Source organism: Sciurus vulgaris (genome assembly GCF_902686455.1).
Source record: "Sciurus vulgaris genome assembly, chromosome: 5".
NCBI lineage: Eukaryota > Metazoa > Chordata > Mammalia > Rodentia > Sciuridae > Sciurus > Sciurus vulgaris.
In genome coordinates, this window is record NC_136465.1 from 36,392,195 (window position 1) to 36,411,861 (window position 19,667).

At 36.9% G+C, this 19,667-nt stretch overlaps 1 protein-coding gene across 3 annotated transcripts in view; it reads left to right on the forward strand.

Annotated features, from left to right (window-relative positions):
* WWC2 (WW and C2 domain containing 2) overlaps window positions 1–19,667 on the forward strand; it is a 215,654-nt gene that overhangs the window by 139,953 nt on the left and 56,034 nt on the right. For all 3 annotated transcript variants that reach the window (XM_079141845.1, XM_079141846.1, XM_079141847.1), the window contains 5 exons: window positions 3,441–3,520; window positions 8,569–8,698; window positions 12,881–13,027; window positions 14,035–14,108; window positions 17,528–17,770. In XM_079141845.1, coding sequence (XP_078997971.1) covers window positions 3,441–3,520; window positions 8,569–8,698; window positions 12,881–13,027; window positions 14,035–14,108; window positions 17,528–17,770 — 674 coding nt within the window. The remainder of the gene's footprint in view (window positions 1–3,440; window positions 3,521–8,568; window positions 8,699–12,880; window positions 13,028–14,034; window positions 14,109–17,527; window positions 17,771–19,667) is intronic.

Here is a 19,667-nt window from a genome sequence, read left to right on the forward strand (position 1 = left end):
TACAGTACAATATTATTATCATAGGTGCAATATTGCTCAGTGGATCTCAAGAAATTACTCATCTTGCATAAGTGAAAATTGTTCATTCAATAGCAGCTCCTCACTGCCCCACCTCCCAGTCTGTGGCAAACCATTCTTCTGTTTTTTTTGTTTTTTTTTTTTTTTTTGTCATTGTGACTATTTTAGGTATTTTATGTAAGTGGAAGCTTGCAGTATTTATCCTTCTGTGACTGGCTTATATCACTTAATATAATGTCCTTAATTCTTATCCATGTGGTCACATATCACAACAGTGTTTCCTCCTCTTCCTTTTTTTTTTTTTTTCTTTTTAAAATAAAGACAATAATATATTTCATTGTGGTTATATTTTCCTTATTCATCTGTCAATGGCCATTTAGGTTATTTTTACATCTTGGCTATTGCAGATCATGGTGCTGTGAACGTGGGAGTGCTATATCTCTTCAAGATATAGAATGTTTTAAATAATTAAAAAAAAATCTAAATTACTCTATCATCACAGTCCAAATGATTGTAAGTAGAATGCTCCTTTGTGTCAATGAGATATACTAATTGTTCTAATTCAGCTTTTCTAAGTGGTCCCAATGTCACCATTGGTTTTTTATCAACCGTGTTTTCAGAGGTGCAGACAGGTTTCAGCCCAGCTATTTGAGTTGCTATTGGTTGTTGTATTAATTTTTATTTTTAAGTTAAAAGTATTACAGTCTTTAACAAAAAGCACTTGAGAATGCCATCAGAAATAGAAGTATGTATGGAATGAGCTATTGATTGCCCATGACTCTTTTGACATGGTAATAATCTAATGTTAAAAGCTGAAATATTATTTATGATATACTATGAATGAACTCATTGCTCTTCATCAGTATTATATTCATAGCATCTTCAGAGTCCAGTTCAGATACCTCCTTCTCCATGAGGTCAGCCTTCATCCTTAGGCCATAAGTAAGCCCTTCCTCCTTTGAATTCCAATAGCATTGTTTATGTTTCTCTTTGTATTTTTAAGTTGAACCTTGAAATATAATTATTTGTTTTCTTTTCCCAAATAAATTATAAATCCTCAGGGCACAAACTGTTAAATATTCAGATAAACACAGAAGATTATTGTTAATATTCAGTTATTGAATATTCTACTTTATCCAAAGTACTGTGCTTTAAGATATGCCAACATGAGTATTATACAGCTCTTGTCCTTCTTATTTTGTTCCTCACGTTGCCTAGTTTCTTTTTCCCTTATATTCTATGATGCTCTCCTATTTTCTTCCTGCTTCTCTTGCCACTACTTCACAGATTGTCTCTTCTAACAGACTTCTGAATAATGAAAGTGCTTGGGCTTGTTCCTAAGTTCTCTTCTTTTTCAGTAATACTCTATCTAGATGATCTCATTTATTCTCATGCTTCTGAAATACCATCTTTGTGTCCATGAGTCTTGATTTTGTCTTTAGTTCAGATGCTTCTTCTGAACATCAAGTCTCACACATTCCACTTGCCTTTTTTTGTGGGGGGTACTAGGAATTGAACTCAGGGTCACTTAACTACTGACCCACATCCCCAGTCCTATTTTCTTTCTTTCTTTCTTTCTTTCTTTCTTTCTTTCTTTCTTTCTTTCTTTCTTTCTTTCTTTCTTTCTTTCTTTCTTTCTTTCTTTCTTTCTTTCTTTCTTTCTCTTTCTTTCTCTCTCTCTTTCTCTCTCTCTCTCTCTCTCTCTCTCTCTCTCTTTCTTTCTTTCTTTCTTTTTAATTTTGAAATAGGGTCTTACTAAGTCACTGAGGCTAGAATTGAACTTACCATCCTACTGCAGCCTCCTAAGCTGCTGGGATTACAGCCATGGGCTTCTGTGCCCAGCTCCAGTTACTTTTGAAGTCTCCTCAAATTTGGTCCCACTCCAGGAAAGCACCTTTCATCCATCCAATTGCCAAGCCAGAATCCTGAAAGTGATCTTTGATACTTCTCCTTCACCACCACAAGGAGTCCATTATCAAGTCCTATTGATTTATTTCGGCCTCCTCTGGTCTTGGCTGTAGGTTTTCCCTACACACCACCCCGTAGTGCAGGTTATCATGGCCCCTTTTTGAAATATTCAACATGCTACACGATTATATATAATGAGGCCTTCTGCAGTCTTGCCTCATGTCAACTCTCCCTTCTGTAATCCAGCAACTATAACATTCTTTAAATTCCAGAGATTTGATGAGACCTCTTTCCCACCAAGCGAACCCTATAAACCCTCCCTCTCAACTTAAACATCATTTCCAGAACAGGCTCTACCCAATACCTTGGACTTTAGGTCCATTTCTCCCTTGTATATCTTGATGTATCTGAACTTTTCCAGCATAGCATCTCTAATAATTTGTAAGATTTATTTTGTTGGGTGGGATTATCTGGCTCCTCCATGGTTCTATAAGGTCTCTGGGGGGCAGGGACCTTGTGTGCTTTGTTCATATGCCAAGCCCAGGACCTGACACATAGCAGAGTGGAGAGTCAATAAATTTATGGAATGAGTGACATAAATTGAAATGAAAATTCAAAAGCACATTAAAATACTGTGCAACAGAATGTGCTTACAGCTTACAGTTATAACTTAATATGTGGTAATGAGTTTCTGACTCTTATATGAAGACCTTTGTTCATGACTAAACCAGTCATGTGCTTTTTTTTTTCTAATTCATCAAATTTTAGTATTGTTATTGCCAAAGAATGTATTTGACAACAGGAACTTTTTTTTTTTAATCAGTGTGACAATGGTATTGATCCCCTACTGTTGCCTGGTACTCTTCTAAATGCTTAAAATATAGCTGATGTGATGTAGTTTACTTTCCCATGAAGGACAGAAAATAAATACATTCACAGAAATTTTTAGCTGTTGAAAACTACTCTGAATTAAATAAGAGTAATGGCATAGCTAGAATGGTTATTGAAATCCTAATAAAAAGGTAATGTTTGAACTAACTGTGGAGTGACAAGATGGAGTCAGCCACTGGAACCCTGGGGCAGAGCCCCAGGCAGAGGGGACAGCACCCACAGGAGCACTGCTTGGAATATTTGAGAAACAGAATGACCAGTGGTTCCCAGGCACAGGGAATGAAGGAAATGAAGAGAACACTAAAAGTTGAAGATCCCCCTTCTGAAAGTTCTGACTCTGTCTCTTATTGACTCTGTACCACAAATCAAAATCCATGATGATGCCTAGCTTGTTGAAATGTTGCTTATTGACAGCAAAGCAGTGATTTTATACATCATTGACAATTTAAACATATTAATGTACCTTCCATAGAATTTATGTGGAGTAAAAACTGGGAAAGTGGATGTTACTTAAAATAATGGCCCTGTGTTTAATGGTTTACTAATTGAGTATCTTTAAAAATAATGTGCTATGTTGCTAATTATTTATGAACATTAATATTTACATTGATTTCTCATAAAAGGTAAAAAAGCTCAAGAGAGAACTCTCACAGATGAAGCAAGAACTGCTCTATAAAGAACAAGGCTTTGAAACATTGCAACAGTAAGTATAAAAAATACTGAAATTGACTTTACAATAATTCAAACTCCCTAACTAATACAAAGAAAATAGAAGTACAGATTACTTAAAAGATTTCTCAAAGAAATAGAAAGTTAAATGTGCAAAGCTCTGTACCAAAAACACAAAAAACCAATCAACTAACAACAAAAACTTGGGAAAAATCTATACACTTTGAAAATGTCTGAAGCTTTTGTTGATCATTGGAGATATAAAAAACCAAAACTGGAACTTAACTTTGTCACCTGGGCCCCTGCCAGCCTCTAAGAAGCTAAGAAAATAGGCGTGGAAAGCACCTTTTAATATTCTGCACTAGAGACTAAGCACTAGAGACCTACTTGACTCCCTCTGAGCCTGCAGCTGCTCTTGGGGGCATCTCCATGCCTTTCTGTCAGTCCCAGAGATGACTGAGAGTCTAACCCTGACTGATGGCAAGGGAGCACTGGCAAGTTAGGGTTCTGCAAAGAGCTCAGAGTTGTTCATTCCCTGCTTCCTTCTGTCCTTTCCATTTCAGTTCTGAAATCTGGTGGGCCGTCGAAAGAGTTTTAGGATGGGTCATGTTAAAAGAAAATGTTAATGATAGAGGATAGCAAGTTCTGGAAATCCCTATCCCATTCCCAGCTATTGGAAACCCCTATTCTCCCTGCTAATGAGGTCCATCCTAAACAAACTGTGGCAGGCGCACCTGAGGTGGTCCCTCTCCTCTCTGCCCCATCCCAGCGGTCTCTCATGAAAGGAAAGAAGCCTGTGGTTTCCACAGCTGCATGACCACAGAGAGGATCAAAGGTGTTACCCCTGGAAGACATTGAGCTGCTTTTTATGTCTTTCCTGCATGGCACAGGTTTGGTGCCACCAGTTGTGGTACCATATTTCTAGGTATTTCCTTGGTCAAGTTTATGTTCTGGCAGGTTTCATGTTCTTCCAGGATCTCCCTCAGCAGCACCTCAGGATTGCAAAACTGCTCTCAGGAGCCTTCTCTGTGGAAAGTACTCAGCTCTGTTTCTTTTGACTGTGAAATCCTACTCTGCTTTCTGCTCTTAAGAGATTTGTGACAGTTCAGGACAGCAAGACATTAACCCCCATTAAAGATCATTTGTTACTAGCCAGACAAATACACACTGACTTATATGTTTGATGAGTTGTATCTTGGGATGCCCAGTCACTAGTGTTGACCACCAGCTAGGCACATGACTTTAGTTTAAGAAATTAGGTTTTATGGCTCTTGTGTGCCTACTTGCCTCACATAATCATGATACTGGTATTCATTCAGATGCTTCTGTCCTAATGTTTCTCAGATCTGACTGCATATTAGAATAATCTGGGGAATTCTTAAGAAATGCCTGTTTCTATCTCCATCTCAGGTATATTCTGTGAGATCTCAAGAATATGAGTGTTCTCAAGGATAGCCATGTTCTAGGGACCTCAGCTGGCTGCAGAGCTCCCCTAAAAACCCAGCAGACCTACAATGACATAAATGTGTTAAACAGTAGTTGTGTATCAACATTAAGCAGGACTTCGTGTGTAGTGAGAAGAGAAAACAAACTTTGCAGAATGCCACAAAATGTTTAGCTGTATGTAAACATTTTTAAGACATGAAATTATAATTCATGTCACCACTCAGGATTAAAGGTTAACCAAACTTGCTGTTTTTATTATATTAATGTCACAATGCTGTATTGTTTCAAAGCAGTTTGCTTGCAAGCAATTTTTATAGGAATCTAAGGCATGTTTAAGAATCTGTCAATAACATTCCACAAGAAAACAATAGACATTTGTTGTAGAAATTCAGGCATTCTCTTGGAATGATTCTAATCCCTTGAACTAAGAACAGAAAGATATGATATCTAACATCAGAGATCTCTCCTATTGATATTAACTATGACATAATAAAACTGTCTTCATTCAAATGTTACCTACCATACTACTAAAATACTGAATGAGAATTGATTGAACTCAAAGATCAAACTTTTTTTTAAGAAACCACATTCCTGATACTTAGAAAGGGACTTTTATGGGCTGGGAATATAGCTCAGGTGGTAGAGTACTTCCCATGCATAAGGCCCTGAGTTCAATCCCCAGCAGCACACACACACACACACACACACACACACACACACAAAAAAAAAAAAAAAAAAAAAAAAAAAAGAGAGAGAGAGAGAGGGGGGGACTTTTATTTGTGACTGCAACAAAAGGTACATTTCAGGAAAAGATTTAAGTATATTCTCATTTTAGACTTTTGTAATTTTTCACTTATTCACAATAAAATAGAATATTTTCGTTAAATTTGGAGTTAGAATGTAACTTGCATTCCACTTATAACAATAGCTTTATGCTGGTTGAATAAATAATTGTTTATTCTGCATGTTACTCATTCATTTTGTAGCCTCAAATTTGACTTTGGCAGTCAGTGTAGGTTATGTGTAGAAAGGTACCAGGAAGATGTGTATATTTTGCCACTTTCAGTGTGCATTTGGAATTGGAAAATGGCAAGTGATGAAGCATTCATCAAGCAAAAAGCAAATAAAGATTCTGTGAAAATTTGACTCTGATAGTATATTCATTTTCCAAAAAAGGCATACAAAGGAAAAATCTCTTCTGTCCCAAAAAAGACTCAGCTACAGAGTAAAAATTAATTTTACACAAAACAAAAAAAAAAAACAAACAAACAAACAAAAAAAAAAAAAACAAAAAAAACGAACTAAAAAATGAAAAGGTTCTTCTCAAGAACAAAAGAACATAGCACTTTGTGTTACAGTCCTGCACAGGGCTGGGGCATAGTTCAGTGGTACAGAACTTGCCTAACTCATACAAGACCATGGCTTTAGTCTCCAGCACTGCAACAGGAAAAGAAGGGGGCGGGGAGAGGCCAGCAAGTCATGTTCATATTTTATTTTATTTTACAGTCAGGTCAAAAGACAGAAAAGGTGGGAAATGAAAAGTGGAGGAGAAAAAGGAATATGGAAATAAAGGGAATAAAGCAACATTTGAAGTAAAATAAAGAGGTTCAAAGGAGGCAAAAGAAAGGGAGAGGAAGGCCAAAGGCTCCATTGGGAACGCCAAATGAAATCTCTTGTTCTTCACATTTACCACTCTGGAGCGGTAGACAACCAAGAAATTTCCATCTGTTTAAGTGTCTCAGAAATTTAAATTAGCAGCCTAAACTAGTTCTGCTTTTATACCTGAGTATTATAGTTTATTTCTAAAACCAGCTTATCTGCTTTTATTTTCAAATGATGAAATTTATTTCTGAATTAAAAATGTGTATTACCATTACATTTGAAGGATTTTACACAAGTAGGAAGAAATTACTTGGGTTTTGGAAATTCACCTTGATACTTTCAGACAACTTTATTTCTAGCTTCTTCATGAAATCTCAGAGTTTCTGGTTTTTGTGTATTTTTAGTTTAAAAAGTAGTATGCTTGAAGTTTTATTTTATTTAATAATATTTTGCCTCATCTAAGTTGGTGGACATTATTATACTTAGAGGAACCAAAGATTTCAGTGATACATCTCAACCCAAATAAATGGAAGTAACTAATATTTAAAATACTTCACTGTTCTCATCAAATATTCTAAATAGTCATAAGAGCCTTAAGCTAGTGCCTGTCCTTTCAGGATAGTTGTCCTACAAGCTAAGTGTTTATGTGGTTTAAGGGCTAAGTTTACATAAATTTTCTGGTCTTAGTTTCTTCATTTGACATGTATGACAAGGGGATCTCTAGGGTTCCTTTCTACCCTAAATACCTTGTGTGTATTGGTGTGTTTAATTCTGTGACTTCATTTGTTGTACTTTATTATGAAATGACTTCATGATCAAGTTTATTAGGTTTTTAAAGACTTCAATTGCTTGTTCAGTAGCATAAACTATTTACTAAAGTAGGACTATCTACTAACTACTTCTGTTTGAATTAACTTTGTTTGACAGAATGATTAAGATGACTTTTTTTTTCCAGATTATACCTTTCACGTAGAAAGTACATATTAATGATTAAATATTTTAAACCAAATGAGACCAGAATCCATTTTCTCTGATTTAGTAGGTGCTGTTTCTCTGGAGAGTCCATGGATAAGACCAAGAACATGTTTGAGAACACGTATAGACCTGATGGCTGATGGGGCAAAGGCACAGCCCCACATATAAAACTCAAATTGTATTTTTAACAAATCCAGGACAACATTATAGCTGGGGGCAGAACCAGAAGAGTGGTCATAAAGAGAATATTCAACTATTTTTGAACAGAATTGGTTACTTTGGTTGTGTCCTTCAAACACAAAGAATTAGGTTACATGAAATCCTCTAACCCAAGATGATGATGATATAGATTGTAAGACACTTGATAAGCAGATCTGCAGGGATAATAAATTAGTTCATCAAAGAGCTGTTTATTCAATATGAGTTGACAAATGAGCACATCTACTCTTCTGTCTTATTCCTAAATTTGAACTCATTCAGCAAAGTAAAGCCATTTTTCTCTACTTTTTAAAATAACTTTGGTAAAAATAAAATAAATACTTTTATATAAATCCAAATATTGTAGGATACTCACTAGATAAATAAGTATTTATTAAGTGCCTTTCAGACTGATGGTACTGTGCTAGATTTTGCACAGATATTATGGTACATAATTTAGGTGGCCTTTTATAGACGTTTCTGTCTTCTGCTATGTTATGTACCTCTGTCCTTTACCCTCACAGTGGAGGTCAGGATCAGTGTGTGATGAGGGTTAGGTTTAGTCAGCAGTGGGATCATCCAAACAGACTGCAGATAAAAATACATGTTTGAGCCCCAAACTAATTAGAAATGGACTAGATGTGAGGTGGGGAATGGGAGAAATCTTAAATTGGACATGATTAAAAGGAATGGAGGAGACATAATCAGCTTGAAAGGATGATCCCATTGTACAGAGTCCTGAAGTAAAATTGCTAACCAAGAGAATACAAAACTGACTCCTACTGGTCATTTAACTTATACCATGGCATTTGAATTTTTTTCTTTGTATTCTTTTTTTTTTTTTTTTCCCCCTTTTAACAGAATCGATAAAAAAATGTCTGGAGGCCAGAGTGGGTATGAACTTAGTGAAGCCAAAGCCATTCTAACTGAACTGAAATCTATCAGAAAGGCAATTAGCTCAGGAGAAAAAGAAAAACAAGATCTGATGCAGGTATGTTATAACATTTTGAGTCAATCTGTAGCTTCTGAGGAACTCAGCAAGGCAGAGTCTGGATGGCCATCATCCATTACCTCTACCCTATTTGTACTGAATGGGGCCCTGTGGAAGATTTTTATAGATTCTGAGGCAGCCTGGTTGCTGTGGAGGAGGACAGGTTGTTCTAGACTTCTTATTATGCTTAGTTGAAGTCAGGTCTTGAATATTCTTTGAGTTTGTGGGTGGTGGAACCCAGAGCCCATTTGAGGAGATTCACGCCTGAAACTCACTGAAAACTCCATGTGAGATCCAAATGAGCAAGATTCTCTGAATGAGTGATCCTTAGTCAGGATACCTAAAGGGTATGCCACCTGTCATGCCTTTTGAGGTGGGGCTATGTGAGCAGCTCAGAACAACTTCTTTCCAACAAGGGTTGGGTGGGGAATATTGACCCAGCTAGGGGATACCAATACAGTTACCCCAGGAAAGCTGCTTCTGGTAGTAGGTCCTTTTGTTGTTTCTTTGTAGTTTTCAGCCTATATTTTTCAACTCCCAATGATCCAACCTCATTGTATAGAAAAAACAAAGCAGTCATTCAGTGATCAATATTCTGAATATCTGGAGGCTAGGGATATAGCTCAGTTAAGGTTCTGGGTTCAATCCCCAGCACCACACACACACACACAAATATATATATTATATATATATATATATATTTAAAATATATATATATATATATATATCTGTACTTATCAGGTATGGTCAAGTTTTGTTCTAAGAATGTCTATCTTCCTCCTATTCTTTTCCCTCCATACAATAATTATCATAAACACTAAGAACTTGGGAGTTCTTTACCTAGCCAAGGAATAATTTAGTCTATGTCTTTGGGAAAATGTTAGAGCCAATGGTGGTATTTGCATTCTTAATAGAACCTCTACATTTAAATACTATATTCAACTTCATGTTGGTTTTCAAAGTGTTAGTTGAATATAAATAAATATTCTTGGATCTCTATAGTTTTGCATTTGAGGAATCTTGAAATAACTTGTAAGAGATCTAGTAAAAAATATAATGGTAATATCAACAAATACTTATAAATACTGAATTTATGCCCTATACTCTTCTAACTGCCTTGCATGTAAATAGTTCATTTAATCCTCACAACAGCTCCTGAAGATATCATTATCCTCAGCTTACAGACAAAGAAATTGTAGCACAGAAAAATTAAAAAAGTTATTTAAAGTCATATAAATGGTAACAGGACTAGGGTTCTGAGCAGTCTTGCTCCAAAATACATGATTTTAAAACATGTATGACATATAAGACTTGACTTGTTTGTATTTTGTTTTTGTTCCATAATTATGCTATGATTAAATTAGTAGATTCAGAAATGTACACAGTGATTCCTATTTTAAAAGAAGTTAATGGAACTTGAACAGATTTACATTGGAACCTTATAATTGAACAATTTTAGTTCATCTTTGATTTTTTTTCCCATCAACTTTGGACTCATGCATGGGTCAGATTAAATAAAAGGATTAAATTCCTTTCAATTACTAAAGAATATAGAATAATTAATTAGTAGATATAGAAATCAACAATAGAGGGACTGCAAACTAGTGCAGCCACTCTGGAAAGCAGTGTGGAGATTCCTTAGAAAACTTGAAATGGATCTACCATTTGACCCAGCTATCCCACTCCTCGGCCTATACCCAAAGGACTTAAGATCAGCACACTACAGAGATACAGCCACATCAATGTTCATAGCTGCTCAATTCACAATAGCCAGACTATGGAACCACCTAGATGCCCTTCAATTGATGAATGGATAAAGAAACTGTGGTATATATATACAATGGAATATTACTCAGCTATAAATAATAATTAAATTATGGCATTTGCAGGCAAATGGATGAAATTGGAGAATATCATGTTAAGTGAGATAAGCCAATCTCAAAAATCCAAAAGACGAATGATCTCACTGATAAGTGGATGATGACACTTAATGGGGGGTGGGAGGGGGACAAGAATGGAGGAAGGAGGGACTATATAGAGGGAAAAGAGAGGTGGGAGGGGTGGGGGGGAGGAAAAAATAACAGAATGAATTAAACATCATTACTCTATGTAAATATATGAATATGCAAATGGTATGCTGTTACTCCATGTACAAACAGAAACAACATGTATCCCATTTGTTTACAATAAAAATAAATTAAAAAAAATTTCAGCATTGCAAATGGATCAGGCTTTTCAACAACCGTACTTAGAAGCTGAATGACACTGTCTTTAAATATGACAGGAAATTGTGTCCAATTTAGGATTCTATATCCAGCCAAACTATCAAGTATGACAATAAACAAAACATTTGAAAATATATAAGCTTTCAAAAAATAAATTACCTTCCATGAATCATCCTCGGAAGCCACAGGAGAGTAACAGAAAAAAAACAAACAAACAAAAAAAAGAAATCAACAATAGAGCTGGAAGGGATATTAGATGTTTTCTGTGACTTTCAGATTCTTTGAGTATAGGAAGAAATATATTTTACCTCAAAACCCAATGACATACAAGTGAGTGTACCTATCACTATACACATGTTCACACTTAAAACAAATTTCACAGAAATATGCCTGCTCTTGATACTGGTGATGTACTCTGATTTTATTTTCGACTATCTTTTCTAAGACTAAAAACATATTTAGACACACCCTTGTGATGGTGGCTGTGTTGATTGAATGTATTGTTATCACAGATAAGATTGAAAAACACTCATGTTTTCAGTTTACAGATGGAAAAATAAGAGACTTGCCCAAGATCAAAAGTTTCTTTGTTCTTTTCTCTAATGTATTATTTGATGGGTCCATCATATAAGTTCTATTCCTCTTAAATTTACATTTTCTATAAATATCCCTTGGAAAGAAAATTGAAAATGTTAGGTACCAGATTCCTTATATTTCTGTCCTTAGAAAATTCTTTTATCAGGATTAAATGCTGACTCTTGCAATTTATAATAGTAGTTTCTTGCCATTTTTATTAGTGTTGCTATAGGGTCTTAAAAAGCAAATTAAATAAGATTTTCCTTTTTTGTATTTTTATTTGTGTATATCCTCCCTCTAGAGTAAACCCAGTATGTTAGACCTGAGTACCAATAGCAGGTACCATCACTTTTGATTATTCACTTTAGTAAACCAACCTTAACCACCATAGGTAGTGCCATACATTGGACACATAGATGACACTCAGCTTAGGCCTGGGCTACTCCTTAGGAACTTCTAGCCCTCAGTTTTCTAATCTCTTAACATTAATGTAAGTTGATGGCATAGTTGTAGAAGTCTTCTAAGACAGAAGTATCTTCTATATGTAAAATGAAAGATTACATTATAAATATTTTGTTTCCATAATTTCTGTTACTTTTGAGTGATTCTGTATAAGTTTGTTTACTATTGCTGTAACAAAACACCAGCAATTGGGTACTTTATAAAGAAAAAAGACTTACTTAGCTCACAGTTTGATGCTGAAAATCCAAGATTATGTGGCCCCATCAGTTGAGTTTCAGGTAAAGGCCTCACTGTAGGAGGACCTCCTGGCAGAAAGAAGAGATAATCTGACAAGACTGTGAGTCAGAGAGATTGAGGGGACTCCTTTTACAGTCCATCCTTTTGGAGACTAACAAGGATACTTCAAAAACTATATTAATCCCTTATAAACATGATACTCCCAGTGACCTAAATACCTTGCACTGACCCCACCTTTTAACGGTTCTCTGTTTCTGATCATTGTCACAGTGAGGACCAAGCTTCTAGTATATGTTCTTTTGAGGTGGGGGAGACACAGTGAAGCCATATTCCGAATGATAGCAAGTACCTATTGAAATATAGACTTTTAAATAAAGTTTTAACTTAAAAAATGTGTGTGTTAGATGTAGAGATACTGTTATTCACAGGAAAATGCTGTCTTGGGAAAAGGAAGACAGTTTTCTTAGAAATCTTCTCATATACTTCCAAAGTGGTGTGTGTGTGTGTGCAAAATTATATTTTACTCTTATTTTTAAAATAATAAAATGGTTAAAAGACCTAAAATAAGGTAATTTTTTTTCTTTCCATTAAGATCAGCTCTCTCAATTTAATTTTATCTAGTACGGAAAGTTTGCCCTCTTACATGTTAAGTTTTATGAAATACTTTGTGTTTCTTGGACAGAGTCTTGCTAAGCTGCAGGAGCGGTTTCATTTGGATCAGAACATTGGCAGATCTGAGCCAGATTTGAGATCCAGTCCTGTGAATTCTCATTTTTCTCTCTCCAGACAGACCCTTGATGCTGGGTCACAAACAAGCATTTCTGGAGATGTAAGTTACCTGTGTCATTGGTTGCCCCAGTGTCATCCTTGGTGGACCTTAATAACAAGTACAGATGGTGAATTGGAGCAGGAACTACACATGTGGGTTACATTCCAACTGTGTGCATTCAGTATTTCATTCTTCTAAGATTGGTTTAAAAAATCGCTGTCTTTTCTGTCAAGGTGCCAAGCATACCAAGAATTGTCCATATAAGTAACTTTGTTCAAACTTTTTCAGGCTACTTTTTTTAGTGACACTTGAAAACATAGAGATACATGAAAATTGAACTTTTTCCTAGTAAGTTCAGAGTCTTGGAAATTTAGGTCATTTCAAATGAACAGTAAAGCCAAAGAGAAACAGAGATATATACCTTGAAAACTTATTTTTATAAATTGGAAGTTGATTGTCTTAAAGTGTTTAATATTTGATTTGTAACTGGCTTTGGTAATGTTTAATGTGCCTTGAATGTTATTAACTACTTTGCCTTTTCACTTTTAGAATGCCATTAGAAGGTATTTACTTTTCTATAAGTTGCTGGTTATTTTTGTATTCCTTATACTTTTTTGAAGTATGTGCTATGAAAGTAAAATAGTAGGACTTACCTATTTAAAAATTAAGTTTTGAGGTTATTTAGTTTATATTTTAGACAGTTGAAAGCTAAGTGATGGAAATTTTGGCTCATAAAAGGCAAAGAAATCGGTTCCAGTTCATAAATTTTTATTGACCCATATACCTTCATAATATCTTAAGATACCAGACACATTTACCTGATATTTTTGTCTTGAATTTAATGTGTGGAGAAAGTGATATGAAAGTCTGAAAAACAAACAAGCTTGAATTAAAAGAAATGTTTTGCCCCTACTGAGAGTATAAAGTAAGTGCCTTTTTAAACTGGTACTTTCCCATTGCAGTATCATTTTCTGGAGCTTTTCAATTATTTGTACTTCGTAAGAACAAAAGCAGTTTTCTTCATTCATTAGCAGAGTTAATTGACTTTTTTCCTTTTGTTTTACTAGATCGGAGTAAGAAGTAGATCGAATTTAGCTGAAAAGGTCAGGCTAAGCCTACAGTATGAAGAAGCCAAAAGAAGGTAAGTACAGGGAGCATTTTTTTTTTTTAATGGTTGATGGGCCCAAACATCATTTTCTTTTCCAGAATTAATGTTTAGTCTTTACTCCTATGGTGACATCTGCTGGGCGTTCTCCACACACTCTAATCTAGGTTATCCTTGATTTTTAGCATCTTAAGGATGCTTCCCCTCTCCTCTCTCTTCCCTACCCCCCTCCCTCCAGAGGTGCAGAATAAGGAGAATTAATGAAAAGTGTGGGAATAAAATTGTCCCCTTCTCTTCTGGAGAAAGCAGCTTTGAATTTCTGTAAGACTTTGGATTGAAAGTGAGAAGTTTGGCTCCTGGTTTGGAAACATGATACAGTGGCTTAAGCACAAGACTTGACAGCTGCTGAGGAGATCTGAGGTAGACACTTTTGAGCGTGGTCCCCTGCTCTGAAGGGAAGCCTTGCTGCTGATGTCCTTGAAGGTGCTGAGGTGTTTGTTCCTGTTGATTTATGTCAGGGAGAAGGAAGAGATACTCTTATTTCCCTCCTTTATCTTTTAAACTCTTTATTAACCCCTGTGCTTTCTTTTTCTTTCTTCTGTGATTCTGCTGGAGTGAAGCAGAAGAGACCTCACTGTCCTTATCTAGTAGAGAATCAAATGGTTAAATAATATAACATACCTTGTTTGTTTGGAGGAAAGTCATCCTGAGTAGATTTCATATTTCCTTTAAGAGCTTAAAAATGCAATTGGCTTATTATTTAGGAGATAGTGGGGGAAAGCTGCATTGTTATCAAGCAGGAGACAAAGGAATTTATCATGTTCCTTCCCATGAGCATGAAAAACTCCACTGAGAACCTACTAGGGTGTCATAGTTTCCTACCATAAGAAAAAGCTGTCAGATATTGAAGTGTATCTACAATTACTGACGATGGTGGAAATTTTAAAGTAATTCACCATAGTTCTTACAGGTTATTTGGCTTTAAATAGATAAAATAAGTGCAATATTTAGTTTACTCTCTGTAACCTGTGTTTCTAATATCACTTGATTTGTCAATTTCCTAAGCTTCCTTCTCCAAATTATTAACCGTGTGAGCTTGAGCAAATCAGAGTCCTTCTGAACAGCAGTTTACTTAGCTAATGGTAATGCCTTTAAATTTTCCCCTGTAAATTTTAAATGTCTTGAAGTTAAGAAAAATGTTGTACTTTATTTCCTCCTTCTCAGGGTCTAGACTAGGGCCTCGGCTTCAGTAAGCATTCAGAAAGCTGACTTGCAGTCGGGACCTGTGATATTCATGCCGCTGGTAAATGCTGCGGTGGTCCTCTTGCTGTTCGTAGGTCAGTCCTTTAGCCGCCCGAACTCCCTGGTTCTGATGTGGATGAAGCCCTGGAAGTGTGTCTGGGTTTCTGAAGGAGATGGCTATAACTCAAAACTAATTTTGGTGAACTAGGCCTTATCCCCCTGGGTTCTTATAGACTTGACTCTGCTTCTTTGGATCAGCTTGAGCTTTTGCTTTACTGTGACTGCTCACAGATATTCCATCTGGAGCTTACACAGCACTTCTCTTCCTAGGTGTTTCTGGAAGTCTCCTTCATATTCTATTCCCCAAATTTGGTACATAATTTCTAAAAAAATGGGAGACTACCTAATGCCTGATCACAGTTGTAAATAGGAGCCTTTCTTTCCTCCATCACGTTGTTACTCCCGTCTCCATTAGTTAGTGCAGTCACATTGAAACTTAAGGCATTGTTTTTTTTCCCATTTGGTTGCATTGCTGTACTATTTGGGGTTTGGTTTTAAAGTTACTAGTGATGCTGATGAGAAGGTAACTCTCAAGGGTTTATGCATATGTTGAAAATGCATTTTCCTCCTCAATTCTGAATAAGTAAAGAGATGGGTTGTGTTTCTCCGAAACCTGTTTTTCTCCTGCAGCCTTTGTTTTACGTGCTTAATGAAGCTAATAATATCATGCTTATTTAGCATTTTGATGATTAATTTTCCAGTACGTTGAGACAGTTGTTTATGGTTTTGTGATTAAAGTTGAAGAATAGCTGATGTTACATCTATCATAAGTGCAGACAGTGGGTGAAATCAAAAGTGCACTATATTTGCAGTGTCAGTCGCAGAATGCAATTTTATTTCTAACTAAAACTGTGATACAAAGATGGGCATTTATTTCCATCTTTGTTCTTGATTATGTTTTTTGTTTACCTTTTATTCATTCCTTTTACAATTTCTTCCATTGAAAAAGAAAAAAGCATCTCCCTTTCCTGGTTTCCATATTCTAGTGTGAGTTGTAACAATATCTGAAGCAATCACTGAACATTTTTTTTTTTTTTTTAAATAGAGTCAGAGATTCCTTGTGCAAACATAGTTGTGTTCATAGTTTACCTGGATCTTGGGCTTTGGGGGCAGAAGAACCAGGTTGCTATTTACCTTGTAAAAAGTCCTGATTATCTTCACAGTGCCACAGAACAAGTTTTTTGATTCAGGTTGTTCAAGACATTCGTTTTGAAGTTAAATTGTTGACTTACTCATTTATTGTGGAACTCCAGGCATAGTGAATTATGAAGTTAGTGAATTTGTCTTTCATGCTTTTTCTTCTTCCCACATTCCTGTCTCCCTCACTTCACCACCTGTTGTCACTCCAGTGGTGCCAAGCCAGATTCCTGTGCTGGTGAAGGTCCACGGTGTACTCCTGAATAGCCAAATAACCGTACAGAGGAACTTAGATCAAATGCCATAGCGGCTATAAGGTGCAGTGCAGTGCATGTTCAGTAAATGCTACATACACCAGTCAGAGCCCTATGGGGTGGAGACTTCACAGCAGAAATTTAAGAAGAATGTGGGGTGGAGGGAAGCCAAGCCCTACCCCCTTTTCCTTGGTGGAGACTTGATGGACTGACTTTGCTCTAATATGAGTTGGCCAACCCACTGTTCTCTTTTCCCTTTCCCTGAGTTGCTAATACCCTTGTCTCCACCAACCTGCCCTGGGGATTACCATTTTACTGGAAAAGATGCTGTGGACAGCATTGCTACCCAGAGGAACAAAAATGGCATTTTAGGCATCATTGCAATGCCAGTCTCAGTTTTTTATTTTTTGATTTTTTTTAAAAGGGAAGCCTCCAGGTGCCTCTCCTGTCACACCACACACTCAAACATCAGGGCTGCCTGCCCTTGGCCCCCAGAGTACTTTGCATTTGAAGTGTCTGTGTACTTGACTTTCGTGCTGTTGTCAGATAGGGAGATGTGCTCACTCACATTGTAAAGATGGGGAATGAAGCAGAGAACAGCTGAGTGTGAAGTCAGGCCTGAGCCTGGAGTACAGAGCTACTGCCGGCTTTCTGGTAAGCTCCAGATGGGAAGGTCTGGATGGCAGTTCCACCCCAGACTTAGCTGGTTATGTTTGCCTTTCTCAGGAGTCCTAAATATGTGTATGCTTCTCTTTATTTTAGTATGGCCAACTTGAAAATTGAACTCTCCAAGTTGGACAGTGAAGCCTGGCCTGGGGCACTAGATATTGAGAAGGAGAAGCTGATGCTGATTAATGAAAAAGAAGAACTTTTGAAAGAATTGCAGTTCGTCACTCCGCAAAAACGCACGCAGGATGAATTGGAACATCTGGAAGCTGAAAGGCAACGACTAGAGGAAGAGCTGCTGTCTGTGCGTGGTGCACCCAGCCAGGCTCTGACCGAGAGGTATGTTTTCTTTCTGAGAACAGGGCAACTAAAACATGTGGCTGAATCTTAACTGGTGACATTTTCCTTGGATTTGGAAATCTTAATTTTATCTGTTCTTACTGGACAGAGAATGGTACAAAAGAACTTCCTTTCTGTAGAACAGTGAAGCACACCCACCTAATACCCTCAGTGTCTGTTAGCACTGAGAATGCCTGTGACAGATGTTGACTGACTAAGGAGTGTTGACATGAAACCACGAATGCAGTCTGTCACTAACTGAGTCTGATAACAATAGTCATAAACTATTGCACTCTGCCAAGAAAGATGGTCTGGGTTGTTCCAGTGACTGAATTTCCTATTCTAGGTTTTATTACTTGTAAGAATGAAAAGTTCATTGATTTTAATTTCACAAGGAAAAGAAGACACAACTGGCTCTCTTTGATATCCTAGTAGTTCACAAAATGTTGCTTGGATTTTGCTTGTGAGTTGAAACCCTCCTCTGAAACAGCTGAAATATAAAGGAAAATATTCTAAGCATTTTTTTTTTAAATCTCTCAATGGGAAGATGTGAGTTGATTAGTTAATCTCAGTTCTTTAAACAGCCCAGCTGGAGTAGTAAACAAAGGAACCTGTGTGTACCAGTTTGATATGAACACATCTGTGTCAGAGCCCTATGTCCTGGCCTTATTGGCTGCTGTGGTGGGACCCCTGTTTCAGGATAGACTGTGTAACCTTTCAAAACCACTGTATATGCATCCTTTAGGCCAACAAGTAAGGAGCAGTGCTGGCCTCACAGCAACAGGAATGACATTCATATTGGTATTATCTCAAGTTACTTGCATATAAGTTTAAAATACACAGCCATAATCCAATTTCTTTTCTCTCCACCCTCATACTGGGAATTGAACCCATGGCACTCTACCACTCAGCTACATCCCCAGCTCTTTTTATTTTTTATCTTGAGACAAGGTCTCCCTAAGTTGCCCAGGCTGGCCTCAAACTTGTGATCCTCCTGCCTCAGCCTCCTGAGTTGCTTGGATTAACAAGTGTGCACTACTGCACCTGGCTGCTGCTGCTGCTGCTGCTCCTGCTCCTGCTCCTGCTCCTCCTCCTGCTTCTCCTCCTCTTCCTCCTCCCCCTCCCCTTCTTCCTCCTCTTCTTCTTCCTCCTTTTCTTCTTCCTTCTTCTCCCAGTCCAAGTTTAACTGTTGGGGAGATTTGACTTTTGTGAGTTAAAATGTTGATCAAGGTAATATGTGGCTATAGCATGGTAGTTTTAGAGTGCATGAACAAGTCTTAAGAGGAGAAACCTCTGCAGACTGTATTCTTCTGTCTTAAATAATTTCCCTCATTCCTAGCATTTCCCTTCTTTTCTTCCCTGCTGCTCTGACTCAGGTCTTGCAGGGCTGACCAACAATAAGATCAGTCTAAGGTAGGTGTGAGCAAGACTGGCTAAATAAGGACCTATCTGACAAAGACCCACAGAAACAAAAAGTAATGATGAGAAAGCAAGGCTGAATTTAAATTGTTTTTCCTAAATTACCCTTGTCTATATATTTGTATACCTTAAATTTCCAATATAAAAGTTTAATAGTCTTCAGTAAATAGAATGAAATTGGTAACTTGCTGGATGTGGTGGCGCATGCCCATAATCCCAGCAGTTTAGGAGCCTGAGGCAGGAAGATGGCAAGTTCAAAGCCAGCCTCAGCAAAACAAAGGTTCTAAGCAACTCAGTGAGACGCTGTCTCTAAGTTAAAAAAAAAAAAAAATGCAAAGTAGGGCTGGGAATGTGGCTCACTGAATTCAATCCCTGGTACTACCAAACCCTACCCCACCCTGCACTACCAAAAAAATAAATTGATAGCATTTGTGTGGTCTTCATGAAAACACCAGTGATATTTGGTGTATTATATTAT